The following is a 23,057-nucleotide window of genomic DNA, read 5'->3' on the forward strand; positions in this document are numbered from 1 at the left end:
CACAATGCAAAAAATAAAAATATTCCTAATATATTTAAAAATATGTGCAATAAATAAATGTGCAATGTTTTTTTATTTTAAAAAGTAATGTTTAATATTTTATTTTTAATATATTTATGCGTGTTTGTGTTCCCATCATGCCTAGGGACTCCTGCTCGCGCCATATTGCAGTCGTTGAACGCGGTTGCGTCTGTGTTGTGAGTATCGCAAGAATCCTCTCGAACTTGGTGTTGGTTTTCATGTAAGGTATTTCAGATTCTTCCGTACAAGTCTCGTGGCCTCCTATCCACATGTATTATCAGGAAGTATACGTGGTAAGCTATGTGTCGATGTCGGCTTGTTGCAGCGAACAGAAACAAACAAAAAAAACCGCCGATACCGCTGGAGGTGCTGTTTGCGTTTTCTGAAATGAAACGCAAGTGTGAGAGACAGGGCTCACTCTCTTCGAGTCTTTTATTGTGTCGCGTTGGGATTGTTTGCCTGTGTGTGTGAGAAAATGCATATTTGTGTTCTCATTGTTGCCTTGTTCTATTCGCGCAGGAAGACGACGACGAAGACGATCCGCAAGTAATAGTGTACGAACCAGACACCGAACCAGACGATCCAAAAAGTATTATGGCTGATAACGACTTGCTAGACTACGAGGACGAGGATGATCAAGAGCAGACCCCAGGGGAAACCATCCCCGAAATAAAGAAGCCTGCAGGAGGCTACGTGTCAATTCACAGCTCGGGATTTCGCGATTTTCTCCTGAAGCCCGAGCTTCTTCGTGCCATTGTGGACTGCGGTTTCGAACACCCTTCCGAAGGTAAATGCATTCTTCGTTTGCTTTAAATTCTCACTCTGAAGCCGTGAAGTACGGTTGAATATTTTTCGCTGCACGAGCCCTGGAAGGTGATAACTCTATTGTTACCCACCCATTCCCATTTTCCCGCTTTTTTTTTGCAGTGCAACATGAGTGTATACCTCAGGCAATCCTTGGCATGGACATTCTTTGTCAGGCCAAATCTGGCATGGGAAAAACTGCTGTGTTCGTCTTGGCTACTCTGCAACAACTTGATCCTGTTGAAGGCCAAGTAAGAACGGTTGTGTGCATTAGGCGTAGAACGCGGACGCGCGTTATGTTCTGTATTGTATGTCGCTAAACACAGTAATATACTGCATGCAGTTTTTTTTTTCGGCTTTGTGTCTGTATTTGAAAGCGTAGAAATGCAAACGTGGTTCGTGCTTTGCATGCATCTGTTATTAGTGATTGTGCCATACTTTAAACTGTGTAGAGCACCTTATTTCGAATACTTTTAGTCGGCAGAATGCTGCCGAATTATGCAATACTTTACTCACATTCTGCTTGTCCATTTAGCAAGAATGGTCTTTGGAACTTGCCACCAAGGACTTCGCTTGATATGTCTGGAAACGATGTTAAATTTAGGTCAGTCCAGTCTTGCACAGCCTGGGCGAGTTTCCTTGGGGCACTAGTGCTTGTTCAAGTGTGATCTGTGTAGGACTTCTTCGTTCCATTGAGCTTCTCTGTTATGCAAATGAGTTTCATAGGCAGTGCATTCAATTTGTGTTGTCTGTCATTGCTGAACAGGATATACATGATAGTCTCACTGAACTGGCAGTTTGTTGTTTTTAGAATATGAGATGAGTCAGTTTAAAAAGGGTTGATGTTATGCTACGCACTTCTGGCACAAATGTTTTTGCTTTGTTCAGGTTAAACTGCTCCTAGTGTTTCTCCCGAGCATAGCATTTTTGACATTGTCGGGGTATTGATAGTTGCATTTCTTGAACAAATTTGTCTAGCTGCGGCATTGCTGTGATTAAGGGTGTATAGTGACCCAAGTTTTGGGTTCGTGTTTTATCCTTTGTGTTAGTGCAAGACATTGTACACAAATCACCGTGTGATATTTGCCTACAACCACTGATTAATTTATAATCCACTCTTTCTCACCTATTTGGTTTCAAGAGTCAAGTGATGGCTGTAGGTTGTCAAGTCCAGGTCGTGTGAGGAATTAAAAAAGTGATATAATCATTACTCTGTTTGAATTCACTGCAATGCAGCCTTGACTGCCTCAGAAACAAGAATCTCAAAAATAGGTTGTCAATTATATGGCTGTTCTTTTTTCATGCCTCGCGACCTTGGCTTGATTGTGATGTCACAGCCATCTCTTGGCTGCTGAAACCAAAACTAGGGAGGAAAGAGAATTCATTTATACATTATTTAACAGCTCAAAACTGAAACCGTATGGTGATTGATATATATGAATGGCTTACGCATCGTTAACAAGAACATGCCACTAAAACTTTTCTTTTGCTCAGTTGTTTCGATTGATGATATAGGCACTGTGCAGGTGTAACTCGCGGCGGGAAGAACAGTTTGGTAGGGAGATGTGCACAGGGCCGTGCAGTGGAGACGCAGCGGATCTGCTGTGCGTGGGGCGCATTCACCGTTCATTCTTTCGATTTGCAGCATTCTATGGTCACGAATGAATTGCTAGGTTGCAGTAGTTGGGTTGCTGCTGTTTTGCACTCATTTTCACTGGCCTGATGAAATACTTTTCACGTCGCCAAATAAGCTTTACAGTCACGTTTGGATCGCTACCTTCCAACGAGCAGTGAGCTGGCAATAATGTCCGGGTATTACGGCGAAGCATTTTTCCCGAAAGAGGACACACTACCTTCACCTGCATCAGCATCCTTTCTCAACCTGCAAAAAAAAAAGTATTTAAAGAAATTGGGCAACTCATAGGCATTGGCGCTACTGGGACCGCCGTGCGCGCCCAGTGGGCCGCGCTCGTGGATGCAGTTGTTCATTGCATAATTTTTATTTAAGCTGTTCTGTGGTCTATTTCCCTGTCTAGGATAGCTTGCATAAGCACCAGTATAATGCAGAGTAATTATCGGGAATGGAGCGTTTTAATTGTGCATTTACTATGTCTTGCGCTTAGTTTCGCGAATTTAGCTTGGCTTTTTTTTTTATTGCTTGCTTGCTTTCCTTATTTTTTCCTCCCTCTCAGCTCGTTCCTTTTTTTTTTCTTTCCACACCCTTTCCTTTCACGCTTATGCTGCTGCTGTCCTTCTCTTGGGCAGTTTCCTTTGTCCATCCCCCAGCCTGTTTTTTTTTTTCCCCTCGCCATCCTTCGCTGTCCACTTCGCCCTCCTCTTTCTGCCATTCTGTACGTTTTATTTATTTAGTTGTTTTAATGACATTTCGATGTCTACTGAGCTCTTGAACCTCGAATGATATGAGCTGTTTCTCATGCCATACTGTTGGATCGAGGCTATAGTAAAAAAAGTAAAGCTAAATGTTATTTACTTATTTTTTTTTTACTTATTCGTGGACGCTCTGAACAGACCTTGCATTTATTACATGCCATCCTGCTCCAAACAAGTTGTTAAGCGGCTGGCTGCCACCTGTTACCTTCCCCTGTCAAAACTGAATTTTGTGGCATAGGATTGGAAGTACTGTTATAAAGGCAATAAGGATCGTTAAAAAAAAAACAAAAGAAAGCGCATTCAAGTCTGAATGAGGCAGGACATTCTGACGAAGAAAACTGCATGCTACAATTCTGATGTGTGACGGAGAGGAAGACATGCATGTGTACTAGAAACTGTAGATGTTTGTTATGCCGTGCTGCAAGGGAGTTTCCATTCTCATAGCTGTGTCGCTGTATCAGCGACCGTGTGCCATCGGCCATCCTTTCCTTTATCGTCGAGAAAAGTGGCAGCCGCCTCACCAGAAAACAGCTAAAGCTCTACAAAAGCCGTCTGCGTAATAGAAATGCCTGTGGCATTTTCAGGCCCTGGTAGTCGCGTTCTCGAGTTTTCAGGCTTGTCGCTTTTTTTTTTTTTTTTGAAGCTTTTTTTTTTTCTCCTTTGACTCCAGCTTATTCATTCCTATCCTTCTCCCACACTCGTTCCATCTTTCTCGGCCGCTCGATTCCCCACAGCTTTTTTTTTTTCTCAGCCACCCCAGCTTGGGTGTTCGAGCTGGCCTTTGCAAAGCTATACCACTCTTGGGAGGAGGGGCGTTCGCTACAAATGTGTTTTGTATTTTTCTACATTTTTACCATGTTTTTTACGCTCCCCGTTCCCCCACCGCCTTCGTTTCTTGCTCGGCCTTTTCCAACTGCACGCACTTCTCCTGTTGTCTTCCGTTTAGCGTTTCCAGCCTAGAATTGAACGCCCAACGGTTGGCCAGGGCTCATCCCTGTCTTGCCGTCTTGTGTCGTGTGGCTCTCTCATTATTTGTGCTTCGCTACGTCGCTCGAGCTGGCTGAAACTGCGACCATTTCGCTGCGCAGGCCGTCTTTTTCAAGCGTGCGTCCTGCCCAGGCTGCCTCGAGTCTCCCTATCAAACTGTTCCGGCGCTCACTCGTGGCGCTGCCTGTTCGCCGCAAGTGCTGCCCCCTGGGTTTCTGCACGGTGTCTATATAGCACCCAGAGAAATGTTTCTGGCTACTCACTGGTGGTCTTGGGTGTTGGCAAACTTGTGACTAGCAGTAGGCAAAAGTCATAGCTTGAAGCCTTTTGAAGTAGAATAGTTAGTTTGGTGCTCACTTTTTCATAACAAACCTTGCAGTATGTTTTTATCCTTGTTAGCCTCAAAAGGTTTAAGAGTAAAATTTTGCGCGCCCTGTGTGGCTGCCTCTGTCCTGTTTTGATCATAATTTGCCTGCATGTTTTCCCACGCATCATTCAATGCTGGCTGGACACGTAAAATAGCCTCCAGACTTGCCAGAGATAGCCTTTGGTGATGTCTGTTTTGCCTGTGCAGGTGTCGGTTCTGGTGATGTGCCACACTCGAGAGCTGGCCTTTCAGATTTCTAAGGAGTACGAGAGGTTCTCCAAGTACCTGCCGTCGGTGCGTGTGGGCGTGTTCTTTGGCGGTATGAACATTACCAATGACGAGAAGGTGCTGAGAAGCAGTTGTCCGCATGTGGTGGTGGGCACACCTGGCAGAGTCCTGGCCCTCGTTCGGTCACGCAAGCTGCAGCTGAAGCACATCAAGCACTTCGTTCTGGACGAGTGTGACAAGATGCTCGAGCAACTTGGTTTGTACCCTTTTCTTTGTTGCCATTTGTTCTAAAAAAAGTGTAGCACGGTGGTTGCTGTATTTGTCTTTATGACAGGCATGAAATGTTACATTCATGGTGGGCTGTTCCTTTGTTAGTTATTTAGACATTGAAACAATGAGTTTTTCTTTTGCAGTGAACTGTCTCATCACTGGGTGTAGATGTTGGTTGTATGACAGTATGAAATGTTACTACTGGGCCTTGTGCATCAGCATGAAGTCATGTGGCAGTGTAGCAACTCGTCAGGGTGCAAGTTATTTGTGGGTAAATCACATCTGTTCAGCCTTGCTATAGTTTGGTGAGTGCGACAACTGTGCCAAATGAACAACCAGCATTGTGTGGCCTCTGCATTGTTGATTGACCATTTGGAACATAGTTGCCTAGAACAGTTTCATTTATAAAAGTATTTCGATAGTGAGTACAGTCAAATCTCGATATAACGAGTCCCACGGGACCGCAAAAATCATTCGTTATTTTGAAATATTGTTGTAATGAAATATCTGCGATTATAAGTCAATGGTCAAACCTAGGTTTGCAAATGACGTACCTTGGCAGTGGGCACGTGTGTAGACAAGCAAAACCTCAAATGAAAATGTTGCACTAAATCCAAAGCTGATTTATTTGAAGAAATTATTTTCTTCTGTCGCGTACAGCAAACATGACCGTGCACTACATTACACCACTAAGCACATACACCTTCCACTTTGCAGAACATCTCGTCTCATGCGTGATTGCACCAAGCGATGAAAGTACAAACTTTGTCCATGTGCAAAAAATTAAAAAAAAAAAAACGATATGACCTCATCTTCAATGCTCCCTGAAGTTTGAAAATCTTGTTTCAGTCTTTCAAAATGATTGCTGCAGTCGATGGCGCAATGCTACCTGTCTGTAGAGGCCGAATTGCTTTTTCCTTGCGTCGATTTCTTGCAGTGAAAGCGGCTGCGTTCATATCTTCTTGGCACTTCGCAATAGGATAATCCGCGGCATAAAAAAAAACAACTTCCAGCACGCACAAACGACCGATCCGCGAATGACAGACAAGAAAAAAACGCAGGTGGCTAGGCCTGCTGGCTACTGCGTAATGAATCATAGCTTCATGGTGGCGCTAGGAGCTGGTACTAGATGTGCTGATTATGATAGCTACAGCCCACGGACCATACACACAGAAACGGCAGTTTGTTTCACACGAGAGTTGCAAGCTGCGGCGCTGTTAATTTTAGCCGAATTCGAAATACTAATGTTCCAAAATTACAGAAGAAATAAAATACGTTCGTTATTCTGAAGTATACGCTACTTTGAAATTCGTAATTCTGAAATAGTTTTACATTGAAAACAGCAAATCTGCCAGGGATTCTTAAAAATTCGTTAATATGGTGTTCGTAGTAACGAGATTTCGCTGTAGTAATTTGCAACCATATTGTTCAGTAATTGTCATTTGTAAGCCATGGTAGTGTGAACCTATAAATTTTTTTTTTTCATGGTCTTTTGGGTCACATGTCCCTCAAAGCCTGAGCAACTTTGGATGTAAAACGTATAAACAAGCAATCTTGGGCAAATTTCTGTACACTGCAAATTCATTTGAGGGGGGAGGTGGCGATCAGAGCTAACTTTTTTGTTCTTTGACCTAGAGCAATGAAATTTGGTAGCCACACTCAAAAGTGCCTTAAATAAAGAAATATGGAGTTTCATTATGATACCTTGAATAGTTTTCAAGTTACAAAATGTTGCATGTGTGCCGCTGGTGGAAAACCTGGCACTGTAATGCAACATGCCAGGGAGCTGCCTTCAGTTTTAATCTTTGCTTAAAAGAGCCCTACAGGGTACAACAGTTCCAAAATTTTTTTAAACCCTTTATTTTTTTTTTACACAGAACATCATGTTCATCTTCACTAATTGTGGCAGAACTTGTCATTCAAAAATTAGCTGTAGAAAAAAAAAACTAAGCCCTCAACCAGATATTGAAGACTGTCATACCCTCAAGCACACTTCAGGGAATACATAAAAACAAACAGAATCAAAATTGGTCCAGGCATTCCCACGCTACCCTCTCCACAAACAAAACAGAATGCCCAAAACACACTTTTGAGAAAACTGCTCTCAAAGTTTTCGGAGCAGTTCACGACTCTCAAAAGGAACCAGGACTGTAGTTTTCACTGTCTTTGGTTACACGTGACTTTTTGGGTCTCTGCCCTTTGAGTTCATGCACACGAGATGATTTTTTGGCTCGCTGTTGGTCTTTTTCCGCAGCCCTCCGAAGGGCAAGGGCACCAGGTTTTACGCCCAGTGTAGTGCAAAGCTCGGTATAGGCTCGCAAGTTGCCTGCATTGTACCTAGCAACTGCCTCGTATACTGCTGCTTCTACAGTGAAGAGGGAGGCATGCTGCTGCTTTGATATCAATGTCCAAATCACTGAATGAAGACTTTCGGCAGCGTTCTGTGTCTTTTTGCCACTACACCGAGCCAGTAAATGAGGGTCGGACAAACGTTGGTAGACTGCTATTTCGAGGTGCGTTTCTGAGTGACGATCGTTCGGCAACTTTATCTTCGTCATGGATGAAGCACAATTGAACCGGCGCAGTCACCGAGGAGTGAAATACCGTTCTGTTCACAAATATAGAGGTCGTTGGCGAAAATCGAATGAGAAGGCTCGTCCAGTGACAACTCGACCTGTGGCAGTTAGGCCTAGTGGAACCGACGCTGATCCCTCCAGCGTTTCAGATGCCTCCGAGGAATTTGAAGCGGCGTTAGATTGTCTGAGTGCCTCGTAAAAAAAGATTGGGCATTTCTAAGGTGAGGAAATAGCCTGCGATGAGGCGTCATCTGTAGTTACTGACTTGGCAGCGGTGAACGTTCTTGTGCGCGGCGCGATTTGCCCAAGCCAGCGTTCAGGACTTCCAGTATTCGGGAACCGGCCGCAAAGCGCAGACTCGCTTCGTTTCTTGTACTCTGTGAGAACTCTGCCTGCCCGCAATGTGTGCTTTCCACAACATACTGATTGCGGCGAGTTATGGTGTGCAGGGATGCGAGCAGAGATTGACAGCGGGAGCTCGGATGAAAGCTTCGTCGTCAACGTCAAAGCTGCTGTGGCGGCCTGTTTTATAGGAATTGGATATGAGCAGATAGTGCGATTTTCCTCAATTATTGGACTCCACAAGCCAATGCATCATAGCTTGGCACGTCCAGAGAAATAACAATGCAGAAACAAATGTCCTTGAAGCTGACTGCGGAAGCGAACGCAAATCGCCGCACACTGAAGAAAAAAAGCGCATGTCGGAGTCCACTCGCAAGGGTCATGAGGGAGCGACATATGCTGCAGGAAGTTTCTAGTGCCAGTGGCTGCTTTATGGACAATTTTCTTCTTTTGAACCAAAGTTTGATCGGAATTGAAGCTCTGTTTTTTAAATAAACATGCAATTTTAACTTCAAATGCATTTTTCTCGAAATGCAATTTTGGGCAATTTTCAGCGTTTGCCCTTCATGTTTTTGGTACTTCTGATGCTCATATCTGAATGAAATTTTGCACACATTTTCTCTGAGGTATGAGGAGTGCCATTATCTCTTCCAAGAATAAATACTGATCAAATATTTACAAAAAAAAAATTACCACATGGTGGTGTCTTGACGATGTAGACTTGCCAGGTTCAAATTTTTCACGTCATTAGCATAATTAATATGTACTTTATTATTAGTTTTTGGCACTCTACAGTTTATATGGATCAAAATGAGCCATCAACGATGTGTGTTTATGGAAGTTTAGTATGACAAAGAAGGGGGGCAAAAGAGTATATTTTACTCACTGTCACTGAACCGAACAAAAACTATGCAACTTACAATAAACCTAATTGCAGATTTGAAATCAGCATAAAAAACTGAATTATTAACCAGAGTTTTATAGCTCTAAGTCAAATATTAAAGAAAAAGTGTCTTCGGCTTAAATATTAGGTTCTTCTTTTCTTCTTGTTTCCTTCAAATTTCACTTCCTCTTCTGATTACATGGACCAATCAATATATATGTGGAATACAGAATTTATTTACAACTATATACACATTGCAGCACAACTACTTCTGTCAGGGTGCGGCCTCTCATCATGGCACCCGAAACTAGTCTCTAGTTCGCCGCGTCGCTCCCCTTTTCGGGTTCTCCTCTTCCCCCGTCACCGTAACAGCAGTCTCAAGCTCCCGTCGAGCTTATGGAAAACCACTCGCTGGCACGGCTGGGGGTGGTTGAGGGAGGATCGGGTTTCCTCTCGGGAGCAGCGCTTTACAGTTGGCAACACTGGCTGTCCGTGCAGCGCCAGTCCGCAGACCTCCTCCCAAGTTCGGACCGTTTACAGGAAAGCGTCTGCCACAACCGCTCTGTTTGCACGCACACGTGCAAACATCGCAGTCTTTCCATTTGTTCGTTTGTTCTGCCCACAATCAGGGCGCTTCAAACGCGCACTTAACACTGGACATTTAGGCAGAAAAATGGTAGGCAATGCTCTTGAGGTTTCAGCAAAAGCCTGCAGGGAAATATGTTCCTACATGACAGGTCTGGATCAGAATGTATACAGCTAAAGCAAGGCTCTAAAACACCTCCATAAATTACAGAAAGCTTAAAAAAATTCAATTGTATATAATTTAATATTCTGACACCACATGACCCGGTATACATAATTTACTTTACAGATGTCGAACGACGGGTGCACGAACACTGAGGGGGGAAAATGGCGCAATGCTCTAGTATCGAGTAGATCATAGAGAAACTGTTTATGATTTTCTGTCGTGTTTACGTGGTGTCACACTATGTGCCGCCTCTGTACTGTGAGTGAAGTGCATTTCTCAGTGCCCTACGGCATTTTTAAAGGTCACAGCTGGCGAGTGATGCTACAAGTTAGGGTAGTGCTGTTGAGAGGAGTGAATTACGCTGAACTAGCACAAGTCATTTTGTTTTTTTCTCTGCCTTCTCATCATTGGGTTGTGCATTTTGGCCGAAATTGGCCATTAATTATTGCATAAGCTGGGATCTAAAACAGGAACTTGGCATACTGCATCATGGCGGTCCGAGTCAAGTGGTTGGTTTAAGGTAATGCTTATGTGTGGGAACTGCCACATCGTGAAGCAGGGAATGATTGAAGCATACATGCTAACTCCACAAGCTAGCATGGGAGCATACATTCACGCAGTTTCAAGTTAGGAATGGCTGATTATTATGTAAACACATTTTTAATGCACTAGTCTTATATTTGAGATCTTACTGAATTGCTTGATATCATAATCAATCTTTGCAATGGTAAGGCACAGTTTGGCTATCTTGTGGAGCACACATTGGCAGTCCATTTGGTCTCATTTCTTATGTGGCAGAAATTTGGAGGTAATTTATACGTACGCTAACAGGTGGTCTGGTGCACTTCCTGTGAACTTGGTAAGCATCAAATGTTCATGGTTGGACATGGGAAAGAACCACTGAAGCATGCTTCGTATTGGCTGCAAATTCAAATTGCTTGACTTTGATACAGGTGAATCTCGTTCTATCGAGCACAGGTATGGAAAACTATTGGATGAAACAAAACGAAATCTGTTTCGTTGGTCTATGCTTCATTTCCATGGCAGTTCTATCTGTATGATGAAGCAAGGTTCACATGCCACACGATTAAGGCGCAGCAACAAAAATGATGGGTGGAGAGTGGGTGCGGAAAGTGGATGTTGCTGTTGATTTTGTTGTTGTAGTAAAACCTCAGTGTAACAAATCATTTTAGTTTTCATAACTTCATGTTCATAGAACGCCTTGTAAATTTAGCCTCAGTATAGTGAAATAAATTTTATCACACTTCTAATGCGACCAAATTTCGTTGCTGCTTCGATATTGAACCAGCATCTGATAAATTATACTGCGAGTGCTAAAGTTTGAGCCGAACGTGTATTGAAGCGTGCATCGGAGTGCATATGTGTAGGCAGCGCTGCTCGGGGGACCGATGAAAAGTGTATGGTGGCAGAGCTCGCCACCTGCTGCGTCATCTGGGGCAGTACACGAGTGAGGTTCGCAATCGCCACTAGGCGGCACGAGCATCTGCGCAGCACGCAGCCAGCAAGACCAAGTGTGGCTCTGGCAGCAATCTGTCGCAATCCTGCCCGAACTGGGTGCTGAATGTGGTGTGGGCCTGTACTCAATGGGACATGTGCTGCAGTGTTTACCCAAGAACGAGAAGGGTAGGCACACCCATCCACCTGACAACCTCGCTTTCCACTAAGACACAAAGCGACGATCATTCTGCAGGAGGTCTAGCAACCGGGAATGGTCAGAGAAATTCTATACACCGGGGAAATGTCAGGGAAACCAACAAAAATTTTGCCAAGTCAGGGAAAATGTCACACCACATTTTAAGCTGGCGTGAAGCAAGGCGCGCGTCACAAGGCAAGGTGCGGTATGGCACATGACTGAGCTGCCACAATAGAAGACCCAATACGCGTGTGAGGTGGGCACTCAATAAAATATGCGGAAGCGCTGCATGGGAGTAGTACGCGACAAGAAGCAGGAATAACACTAATGGCAGCCTTTTCACTATTGTAAATTGCAGAATATGATTGATAGCTTTTTGTTGTGAATTACTCGTCTATGCTTACTATCATAAGCAGCTACATTTTTTAGCCTCTTCACTCGTCAGGGAATTAGAACTGAAATAATTGGAATAAACCTGGAAAAGTCGGTGATATTGAAAATAGTGATTTGCTGGACACCCTGTCTTGAAATGGGTTTCAGTTCATCGGGTATGATGGAGGGCACTGTTCTGTCGCAGATTTTGAGAAAGCGAGGCGAAAAAGCCAGCATGGCCCGCTGCTGCCAGCGGTTGTGACGGCCGAACGCGGCATTGAATCAGCGATGTGATGGGGATCAGGTGGGCGGTGATGATGGTGAACCCAATAATATGCATACGCGTCCCAATCAAGCAATGTTGGTTACGCCAAATTTCACTGCAAATCAAGGCTTTGCCTGTGAAATGTTCTGGGGGTTCATACATATATGGTGACAAATTTGAATGTTGCGAAATTTAATTTAAGGGGGGACGAGGGTCCTAAAACTTAACTTCTTTAGTTGTGACTAGAATCTCTCGAAACTTTGCACACAAATATGGATTTCTCTCCCGATTTCAAAAATGTAATCATAATTGAGCTGGTAGTCTTAGATCAAAAGTTATCTAACAAAGTCCAGAGCATAATTTGTGAATTTATTACGCAGCTTTAATGAACTTTCTCATTGCATTTCGTTGCTTTTAATTGCATGGATTGATAGCCAATGACTTTCCATACCCGATGATATCCGTCATTTTCCTCTAAGGGCACGTCATACTCATATTATGTTGAGAGTAAAAGGCTGCATTATTTGACACGAACTCATTAAGCTAATCTCAAATTCATATTCATCCATTGCCTAAACTAAAAAATTAGAAATGTCATCGGTTACCTGATTTCTCTCTGAATAAAACGATACCAGTTATTTGTGTGAACTAAAAAGGAGTTATCAAAACCCTGCGTAAGACTGTAGAGATCGACCAAAAATATGAATCTGAGAAAACTGCATTTGAAGTTTCACCACATAACGATCAGTAGCCTCGCTGTGATATTTCTCACCAAAAATGGCATGCTCTTCCCATTTCCAAAACTGTCTTTGGATTTTGAATATGTCAGCTAAAACTGAAGCTATCACCATTACCCATGGCCAAGGTAGTGTACGCCATTAGGAAATCGGCATAATGTTTGTACATGGAAATATTATTTTAATGGTAATTTGTAAAATCTCGATAGAGTGATGTCAATATATTGGATCACCCCCTGACCTTTTCAATATGGCTGCAGTGATGCTAAATTTGTCATTGTCACTCAATGAGAATGTAGAGAAAAGGCACAGTTAAGCTGAGTGCAATGTCCAGAAACAGCACTGAGAAAAACTCATTTGCAATTTGAGACATTTAACTTTTTGCTACACTGCAGCTATGCTAATATAAATGGAGTCGTGAGGCTTTGTTCTTTATGATAAAGGCTATATACTAAACATTAACAGTACCCTCCCCAAATGCTGGCAGAAGCTTGCCACAAAGTCTAAATATATCTCCACTAGAAGCAGCATGAGAAGCTTCATTTACCACTTCATATGCCTGTGGCAGTGCCCTTCTAGGCAAATATTCAAAATCTACGATAAAACAGTCTTGCAATATTAATAAACTTGCACAAAGTTTAAGGCTATAACACAGCGACACACTAGAATGACCTAATAAATTGGCTAATGTTCCAGAATGAAACTTTGCTACTTTACTGTACAGTGCATGGAGCTAAATCTCAAACTTCCACACCCCTTGAGCGCAGTGACGCAATTCTTGGGCAATCTGCTAAAAAAAAAAAAAATTGTCCGCGGGATTTGCGGCTGAGAAACGCGGGCAACCGCGCAGTGTCAGGCTCGCCTGTCGTCTGAAGCGACGTGATAAAAAAAAAGCATTGAAGTGGTCGTGTGTTGGGGACCATGAGTATCAGCTGAACAGTGCAATCTATCGATGCTGTCGTGGATGCCTCGGAACTGCTCGCAAATGATTATATGCCGCCGGACGTGCTGCAGCTAGGCCGAGAACACTGCGCTTTGGGTGGGACATGCGATCCTGGCAGCGCGCCGCCGTACCGTACTCATTCTTCGACATGCACTCCTAGGCACTTTCATTTTTAATACTCTTGATACGGCTATGTCCACCGTGCTACGCTAAAGACCAGCGCTGGCCGCGAGATTAATTGATTAAATGGCTAAAAGCATGAAACGTGCAAAGCAGCAGCCGCGACGGCGAACCTAAAAAAAGAAAAAGAAATGACAAGTCAGTCGCGCTGGCCAGTGGGAAGTGCTAAATGAGGGGCTCGCTTTGCGAGTGGCCGCTCCAGGCAATCAGCGGACCGGAAACTACTTTTGGAAAACCCGCGGCGGCGGTCGTTCTGCTTGAGCGCAGTCATTTGGAGATGCCGCAAAATGCGCACAGAGTAATAAGCTTCAAAACAAGTCCAAGCTGGCTGCTTCACCTGCGGCGCGCGGAGGAAGTTCGAACAATTTTCACTCCTTTTCGGCCACTTCGAGGCTCACGTAGCGTTTCAAAAGTGGATTTTATCCTATTTCCTGACCAAATTCAGTGTTCATATTTTGAAGGCTTGTGCTCAAAGGTACAAACATTCCAAAAATGCGTTTTTCTCGAAATAATTTTTCGCCCATTTTTTACCTGTGTTCCCCCTAAAAGAAGTAAACTGCATATTTTACAGACTTCGTTATAATGAGATTTAACTGTACCTAGTATGTTAACAATCTTGAATGGAATGCAGAAGATCAAAGTGCCGATTGAAACATGTGCTCTAAAGGCACTGTAACAAACATTGGAATGTTAGCTTTGTCACCGTATCAGTGGCGGGTACCTGAACTGACAAAGAAATCGTTATTAAGCTAATTCCTAGAGATGCGAGTAATGACAAGAGGACTGGAAAGAGAAGAGTGGGCTCTAAACAGGGCAGAGGCCTATGGTTAAGGTTGTGTAGTTATGAATAAATCTGGGCGTGTGGGCAATGTCCCTACTTGGGGGACCATTTTTGCCCTCCAACATGGTATGAAAGGCATCTAATAAAGAAATCACATATTTTTGCCCTTTTGTGTTGTCCATATTGGAGCCTTTTTTGCTTCGTTGCATTTAGCAGACTTGTTTGCTTGTGCTCATATTTTAAAAATTAATGTCTGATATAGTAAATTTCACTCCTAACACTAATTCATTATATTGAGTTAGACTGCACAGTGAGAGCTCATTAATTTAAACTGTAGTTGACTTATCTTAAACAGAACTTACAGAGGTTGCGATAAAACAAAGGAAATGTGCATGAAATTCTGTACACTTCATGCCCAAAGTACTGCTGCACTGGGCATGGGGTCCTCGCATTCATTTCATCCTCAGTTCTGCTGAAATTGACAGAAGGCACTAATTGACTGAATACAGTGTCTGCTTCAAAGCCTGAATTTTCTTTTATTTAGTCATTGCTGAAATTACCATGGGCGATGCCATTTTGTGTAGGTGGCAGCATCTAGAGACTTAAGTTGGGAACATTTGCCATCCTGGTATGTGTGGCTGCATCTGCGAAACAGAAGACAAGTAGTGCACATTGGCATTTCAGAGCTTTTGCGTTCTGGTACCTGTCTGAAGGAAAAAAGCTTTTCAACCGTTCAGCCAGAAATGACGAACTTCTGCGCCTGGTCGGGTCAGCTAAAGACTACAAGCCCGATTACGATTAGTGTAGTACAGATGCGAGGGTCGTGAAGTAAGCATTGCAGGGCAGCTTTCGATCTGCTTTTTATCTTTGAATGATTTCTAGAGGACGGGCTGCTGTAACAGTTTGAGCAGTGAAAGCTAGCGAACGTAGTTTGCGCGGCGAATTTTTAGGAACAGTACTTACCTTGCTACATTTGTTAGGCCCACCGACCATGTGTATATACTGTTCTACTTCGTGAGCGGCTACTGCATGGAGTTCTCACACCTCCACTAGGGTTCTATTCATAAGGATCCTTTTCGTATCCTTCACTGTTCTTGTCGGTGTTCTTGGGTAACAAACCCCATGAGTTAAAAGACTAGCATTGGCTATCTGGTGATCTAATTTCAGCTTTGCCTGCATGGCTCTGCCACCGGTTTGCCATCACGAGTGGCAATGACCAACAGGAGCTGCCATTCAGGAATTTCTGCTAGTGGTGGCTAGCTGGTCTAATGCCCCATAATGACCTCGGCGAAAGCTACTTTTATGAGCAATCATGTTACAGCCAATTTGAATGGCTGTTGCTCCATGACTACATTCACATCATCTACTGCTAAAGATTGTGGGATGTGTGTGTTTCCAAAAAAAAAAATTGTAGCACTGTTTCACTAATGAAGTTAAATTTATTAGGCACTATTGTCTTCAAGTGGGACATGCATGTTCTTCCCTCCATTAATTTTAGCTGACCGTGCTGAATTAGGTTTTCTTCGCTAGACAGCACCTCGTAAATTTTTCTGCAAAGTATATCATTCGCTTGTTGCACGAGTATTCTGTTTTTCCTGTCCCTTCTCTACAAACATAGTGCTAAGAACACTCGTGAAAGGTTGCCAAGGCGAAACTCTTCAGGTTGGTGCTTGAAATTCAGGAGCTGCTAGTCTTCGTGTGATTGAGAGTTACAATTGGAACAGCGACATGGATGCATACCGCTACTTGTAATCTTTTATATGCTGTCAATCTTTCTGTTTTGGTTCTTGTCTTGTTAACTTGAATAGCAAAGTAAGGGATTTTTCTACCCGGGAAGAAAGAAGCGTGCCAACAGAAGCAAGGGCAAAAGGAGGGTATGTAAAAAACTGTAAAGATAGCACACTTAGCCATGGAGCCGCGCTGCGTTGTTTCCAGCACAGCAAGAAAAGGTGAAACTGCGTGAAAACAAATTGGCACCATGGGTGCTGCTGTGGCTGCCTCCTCCCTGTTTTGTGTGACCACAACTAAGTGAAAGATCATTAGTTCGACCACAGTTTATTTGTAAATCTTGATCATTCAAACTGTTGATGTGGTCCCACGGCAGACATTCATTTCGAGGCTATGGTTTTAACGCTCTAGGCGATACTGCCCACTTGGGACTGCAGCCGCCATGTGACTATCGCCTGCGTTTTTTAGTGAGCCCTGCCACGTGGCTCTGATTACTGTGCTCGACTGCTGAACTCAAGGACACCCGATCGAATCCTGGCTGCGGCAGCCGCTTTGTGGTGGAGGTGAAAAGCAGGGCGCTATGTACTTGCTGATGTCTGTGTAGGTTAAGGAACTGTTCCCAGGTGCTCTAAATTGCTGGAGCCCTCCACTTCGGTGTCCCTCATAGTCAGAGTTCCTTGGGAACAATAAACCCTTTTAAACCACACTAAACCAAACTTTAAAAGGCAACTCCGGAGGTTTTTTGACATTCTAATATTCTAGTAAAAATTTTACTATAGGTTCTCCTCTCCGTCCTGGCACATTCTACAAAATTTGGGCGCCGTACGATAATCTGGTCACGCGCAACACGACTTTAAAATATGCCGTTTTCATGGCTTAAGTTGAGAGTATTTCTGCAGGCAACAGTGAATCTCTGACGTCACAAACAGTATACCGGCGTTACTGTACTACTTCCCGCGTGATTATGAAATTGTGAGCCTTATATTGAACTACTTCAGACATTTTATGCAGTGCGTCATGATTTCCATACTTTATTTTCACCATCCAACGCACGTCCGAGTGTTTTTCTAATACTGAGTGTGACGTCACCATTTCGTCACCGGGGACGTCGTTTCTGGCCACGAAAGCAGTTTCGGTTTCGATTTGCTGTTTTTCATTTTTAAAAATACTTCTAATCGGAATTTCGAAAAACTGCTTTTTGTGTTGGAGTCAGGACATGCCAAGGAATGTAATTCAACTAAAAGCACAAAATGATGAAAAAACCACCGGAGTTGCCCTTTAAATGTGATACTAAGGCGAAAAGCTTTATAAAGACAGCTCCTGGGTGTCCATCTGCCCCTTGTGCGCACAAGGGGCAGAAGTGTCACACTTTGCGAGATTTCGCGGGATATCTCAAAATTGCGAAGTCATCGGCCATGAGTGATGATTTCACCAGGTGATTCACACATGTACGAAGCTAACCCTGCCAGGTGTCCGTGCTACGCCTTTCATTTGACACTTCCTCTAAAGCTGCGCCACGCAGCATACAGAAGCAGATGCAGTACAGCAGGAATCAGTGGCGTTTCAAAGGTTTCCACGTCATCGCACTTCAGTGATCCAGTGCAGTCTAGAATTCTTTTAGTATATGTATTAAATTTGGGCATATTACCCCCCCTTTATTTTGGACTGGTGTTTACGATCAACAGAATAATTTCAATAGGAATTTTTTCTAGGATGTATGGTAACCTTGTGAAATGTCTGCATGTTTGTCAAAAAGCTGTTTACGATAATGACCCGAAAGAAACGCCCAGATTAGGAAATGTTATTCTGCCATATCCTTTCTTCCAGACCCTGCTTTAAGCAGTGTGGCTGTTTACTTTGGTTGATGCCGAGGAGCAGATGCTTGACAGAGCCGTTTGTATTGGAACAAGAGATCTATCAATTGCTTACTGCACTTTGGGATCTTTGCCCTCTTGATTCCAGTGTTTTTGATGGCAGCATTTGGTAGAATAAGCCAGTTTTAGATATTGGAGTTCTGTGCAAGCCAAATCCCAGTCTACTACTAAACTAAACCAGAACGTTTTTTGTGTGTGTGTATGTTTGTTGCGATCTTGTACTTCTCGCATTGTGGTGTCGTGTGTAGCTTGTTTGGAGGGCTGCTGCTTTCAACAAGGCCTGCACATTAAACTGAAGTAGACGAGATGAGTGCTCAAGTGTTAAACTGAACCCTTTAAGTGTCATTGGTGTATGTCCCTGTGTTTCTGTCCTACGCTGATTGCTTAAACTGGTTTTTATCCTATTGTGGAACTAAAGCTGTGCTATTGAGTGGTGCACCATCTGTGTTCTGACAGCCTGTGTCTGGCTGCTAATTGTCTGCTCATTTCATTTCCAGACATGCGTCGAGACGTCCAGGAGATTTTTCGCAGCACTCCTCATGAAAAGCAGGTCATGATGTTCAGCGCGACTCTGAGCAAGGAAATCAGACCTGTTTGCCTCAAGTTCATGCAAGACGTAATTACCCCCTCCACACACCATTCCTCCCCATCCTTCTATCAACACACCGCTGGGTCTGCTGCTGCAAGGCGGTCCTTCTGCAAAGTGGGCCAGCGTTGTCTTGCGCATTCGTTAGCTTGTGAGGCAGAGCACATCCGAGGTTGCAGTGGTTAGCAAGGTTATGCTAGAGGAGCCAGGCGTGATTGGGTTTAGTCAGATTTTTTTGCTGTTGCTGAGGAAATGAAGTCTCGTGAAACACCAAGCTAGAAAACCAGTACTTATACGAGAGCACCTTGTTGGAGAGCCAGGCTGAGCTTATCTCATGGTCATGTTTGGGAAAGAGGAGCAAGCAATGCGTTCGTCCATGTGGAGCCGTCGTGTCCCCCCTGCACCCCAGTCGCTGCTCAACCCTGCAAGCGCCACCTGTCCTCTTTACGGGTGTTGCCTCTCAGGATAGCTAGCAGGTCCGTCCTTGGAACGTCATCACAGGGTAGGTCCCACTGCCCCCTTCGTCATCGCAAAATCACCGTTCACTTGTCGCGAACGTGTCGGGAGAAATGCTGGGATAGTGTGAGGCCTTCGCTGGGCATGGCATCGTTGTGCACATGTGGACTGTCGGCCACTACGCGTGCGTCCCCAAGTGCTGTGTGCCAGGACATTTTGATCATGAAGACATCGTGGCATCTCAACGGCGGAAAGCTTGCGTGTCTGAGGCCTCCTGGCTGTGCTGCAATCTCCGTGCTCTGGAGCTGTGCTGGTGGCTGGCTGTGGCTGCACCGTCCCGGACTGCACTGGAGGACTCGTGTTCTGGGTGGATGGTATCCCAGGAGGGCGTGTTAAGCAGTTGGGAATGGGCAGCTCTGATTTTGTGATTTTTTTCTTGGTGTTGGATTTTTTTTATTATTATTCTTTTTCTTTTTGTAATTTGTAAGCTATTGCACGCACCACATTTCTAGGTAAAAATGACACCACTGATCCTTGCCGAGGCTTATCCGCACTACATTAGCACAGCTTCTGGGCATGATTTTTAACGTTAGAGTGATATTGCTAGGCGCAGAAAAAATGCATGCTACTTCAGTCATCTGTGCAGGCTGGTATAGCATTTTCAAAATTCAGATTACTTGTTTACCCGTGTTGATGGTGCTTGTCACTCAAAGGGTGGAGTCTTTTAAGGGGTTATTAATTATAAATTATGGCTGAAGCTTACTTCACACATGCATTTTGCCTCCTGGGTTCCATTGGTGCATGCAAAGCAGTCTGCTAGCATCTAAGTTGGTTTCTAAGTTAGCACTCTTTCCTGTGCAGCCCATGGAGGTGTATGTGGATGATGAGGCAAAGCTGACCCTGCACGGCCTGCAGCAGTACTACGTGAAGCTGAAGGACAACGAAAAGAACCGCAAGCTGTTTGAGCTGCTTGACCTCCTCGAGTTCAACCAAGTAGTCATCTTTGTCAAGACAGTGCAACGCTGCATGGCCCTTGCCCAACTCTTGGTTGAGCAAAACTTTCCTGCCATTGCTATTCATCGAGCCATGACTCAGGAAGAGAGGTTGGTGTCACACATTTAGAGGAGTTTTGTGGCCTTGTACCAGAGCATATAAGCTGTAAGAGAGATGCCTGACCTATGCGAGAGGAGAAAGAAGAGGAAAGCGGAGGCATGCTAAAATCAAGGCCCTCGAACTCTTCTAGCCACTTGCTAGCTGCAAATGCCCCTTGTCCAATATTGAGGACGAAGTTATTGCAATGTATTTACTGCAATGTGATGTTGCACATGTAAAAAGATAGCCTTGCCACAAAAATACTGCAGCTAGCAGTATATGAACAATGCCATTTGTGCAAAACGTCCTGAAATATTTTGCATTGCAGTATCTATAATATTAATAATTGATAGATGCACAAATTAAATGCCACTATAGCTTTCCAAAAGAGTGGCTTTGTTTTGTTTAGTTGAATTGCAAGTCAAGATTTCAAGGTTTGTTTGGTTATATGCAAAGGCTGTCTGTGCCATAACTGGAAACGGAAGAAACGCTTTTACACGTTTGCAGTTGTGTTAAAGAGGAAATACTGCAAATTCTCAAACTTTTTTTTTGTTTCCTTTGAATACTAATCATTGATGCAGGTTGTCACGCTATCAACAGTTCAAGGACTTTCAGAAGAGGATTCTTGTAGCCACCAACCTGTTTGGTCGTGGAATGGACATAGAACGAGTGAACATTGTGTTCAACTATGACATGCCCGAGGATTCAGACACCTACCTTCACAGGGTTGGTATTTTTTTTCGAGAGCCTCTAGGGCAGTCTTGCTGAAGACTTATTTGGTCACTTCATGTTTCAGGTTGCTCGAGCTGGCCGTTTTGGCACAAAAGGGCTGGCGGTGACTTTTGTGTCTGATGAGACAGATGCTAAAACCCTGAATGAAGTGCAAGACAGATTTGACGTGAACATCTCGGAGCTGCCAGATGAAATCGACATCTCTTCATACAGTATGTTTGTTGCACATCTGGGTTCAGATTACAAATCCTGGCCATGGGGCTGCTTTCGAACGATGGGAGGTAAAAAGCGAGGTACCAGTGTACTGTGTGATGTCAGTGATAGTTGAACTTTCTGGTGCCCTCCACTACGGCGTCCCTCAGCGCGAGCCACTTTTGGCCGTTATGTAATCCAACCTTACTACTCACTTCAGAACCGTCTAAATGCGCACAATTAATTCCTTTTTCATCTTTGGTCAAACCTGACCAGCAAACAGGGGAACCCATAAAATCTGTGCATTGTGAGGCTAGTTCCGTATTGGAGAAAAGTGCTATGGTGAAGTGGTTCTCACATAAGTTTTTCTATTACAGTTGAAGGCCGCTGACAATCCGGCAGAAACGCAAGACGTGCATCAAGAAGCCGCCAAGAAAGCTGTACCACCTCAATAGTCCTCTTCATGCCATTTAAAAAATCTTTTTGTTTGAGACAGAGCGAAGATTTCCTTCATGCCATCTCAAGTTTTTTTTGTTATTTTTTCTCATTATTTTTTTTTCTCATCATTTCATTTTCTTTTGTCATCTACTGAATAGTTCGTGAATAAAAGCTTGGTCTGGTGTGAATTTTTTTTGTGTGAAAAAAACGAGCAGCATTGTTAGCGCGTTTATTTATTGGATGTAATATCGCAGATTATGTGTGGCTTTCTGGGTCACTTCGGAGTTGCATTGCCCATTCCCTTGGCATCGTGCTCTCCAGCTGTTGCAGATTCAGGCTTGGTCTTGTCCTTGAACTTGCGTGTAGGGCACGCGGTGACTGCACTTTTCGTATTTTCTCGAAGGATTGGTTCTTCCACATTTTCCTTGTCCATGCCTGCACGTACAAAATTTACAGTAAAGGCCATTGACTCCACTTGATCATAGGCGTACGTTAAGCTCGAAAAAGCTTTGTGTGCGGGGCGGAAGGGGGAATATCTTGCAGCGATAATACGGCGCAATAAGTCCAATACAGGCCTTTGCAGAATGAGGCACGCGGTTCAACAGTGGTTACACCAATATAACGACGCACGTTAACCCCAATGGTATGTAGGACGTTGGAGCGTGCGTGTGGCGGTCGTGCATAATCGGTCGCGACGGCTAAAGCTTGGCGGGGTAAGGGTTAACGGACCAGTTGGGGGGCTTCGTAGGTTACACGCTATTACTGCCGCATTCGACAGTGGCTGCAACGCAGTATAAGTGCATGCACCGATTGCATTGGGTACTCCATGATGAGACGTATTTAGCTGTGGGCAACTTAGCTCTCCTGTCCTTCGCCGTTTCATCGTTGCTGTTTTTGGCCTCAGTTCCACTTAACCGAGCAAGGTCTTGGATATCCGTATCAACGAACTCTTATCTGCTTTGTGAAGTACGTACGTCCCGCTGGATTCTTTTTTACACTTCTGTTTTCATGTCATGTGATCGGCCAGATGGCGAAGCCTCGCCAGCGAAGCGAGTTGAAGCTTATAAACGACATTTCGGCGAAAGACGACATTATCCTTCATTGAGGTGAGCGCGGCCGTGCTAGTGTTCTTTATGGCCTACGACATTCAAGAAGTAACGGGTGCGTTATGCAAACCGGGCGTGCAAAGTTTGCGCCGTTATGTACTACGTAGTGTACGAGTGTAATAGGAATATTGGCTACCGACCTGCAGAGGGTAGTCTGAAGCCTTGAAGAAGCACCTGCAGCAGTTTTGCAATGCGCTGTTGACATCCGGCTGCAGTTTTTACTGCTAGAAAGAATGCCTCGAAACGAAAGGTTGTTTCGTTTTGCAAGCTCTCAACAATGGTTCAATTCCCATGGTCCTTT

At 44.0% G+C, this 23,057-nt stretch overlaps 2 protein-coding genes and 1 long non-coding RNA gene across 8 annotated transcripts in view; 2 read left to right on the forward strand and 1 right to left on the reverse strand.

Annotated features, from left to right (window-relative positions):
- The first annotated feature begins 132 nt into the window (after nt 1–132).
- Nucleotides 133–22,088, forward strand: Hel25E (ATP-dependent RNA helicase 25E). Of its 5 annotated transcripts, XM_084586026.1 has the most exons (10): nt 179–197; nt 256–314; nt 541–808; nt 949–1,076; nt 4,778–5,054; nt 18,652–18,770; nt 20,058–20,299; nt 20,870–21,014; nt 21,085–21,232; nt 21,590–22,088. In XM_084586026.1, exons 2-10 carry the CDS (start codon nt 291–293, stop codon nt 21,601–21,603), a joined length of 1,365 nt encoding a protein of 454 aa, XP_084442152.1. In that variant the 5' UTR covers nt 179–197; nt 256–290; the 3' UTR covers nt 21,604–22,088. The 5 variants fall into 5 exon arrangements, with proteins under 5 accessions (XP_084442150.1, XP_084442153.1, XP_084442151.1 ...); XM_084586024.1 differs by lacking the exon at nt 256–314 and having other exon boundaries at nt 133–197; XM_084586027.1 differs by lacking the exon at nt 256–314 and having other exon boundaries at nt 159–246.
- Nucleotides 21,868–23,052, reverse strand: LOC146172229 (uncharacterized). Its single transcript, XR_014702578.1, has 2 exons — nt 22,897–23,052; nt 21,868–22,085 (listed from the first exon to the last, which is right to left on the reverse strand). It is a non-coding gene; the product is annotated as an uncharacterized LOC146172229 (long non-coding RNA).
- Nucleotides 22,225–23,057, forward strand: part of Sardh (Sarcosine dehydrogenase) — a 99,482-nt gene continuing 98,649 nt past the window's right edge. Inside the window, exon 1 of one of the 2 annotated variants that reach the window (XM_084586018.1) lies at nt 22,225–22,616. The gene's annotated coding sequence lies outside the window, so the exon portion shown is untranslated. Of the gene's footprint in view, nt 22,757–23,057 lie in introns of both variants that reach the window. The other variant, XM_084586016.1, reaches the window with a different exon arrangement.

Source organism: Amblyomma maculatum, unplaced genomic scaffold (assembly GCF_055883805.1).
Source record: "Amblyomma maculatum isolate TAMU_Amacu unplaced genomic scaffold, ASM5588380v1 scaffold_13, whole genome shotgun sequence".
In the NCBI taxonomy this organism is placed as follows: domain Eukaryota; kingdom Metazoa; phylum Arthropoda; class Arachnida; order Ixodida; family Ixodidae; genus Amblyomma; species Amblyomma maculatum.

Excerpts from the sequence above, each read along its gene's own strand:
- Hel25E (XM_084586024.1), top strand. The coding sequence starts at position 138 with ATGCCTAGGGACTCCTGCTCGCGCCATATTGCAGTCGTTGAACGCGGT. Across the intron at positions 809-948 it reads TTTCGAACACCCTTCCGAAG|TGCAACATGAGTGTATACCT; the intron begins GTAAATGCATTC and ends TTTTTTTTGCAG. Across the intron at positions 5,055-18,651 it reads CAAGATGCTCGAGCAACTTG|ACATGCGTCGAGACGTCCAG; the intron begins GTTTGTACCCTT and ends TTTCATTTCCAG.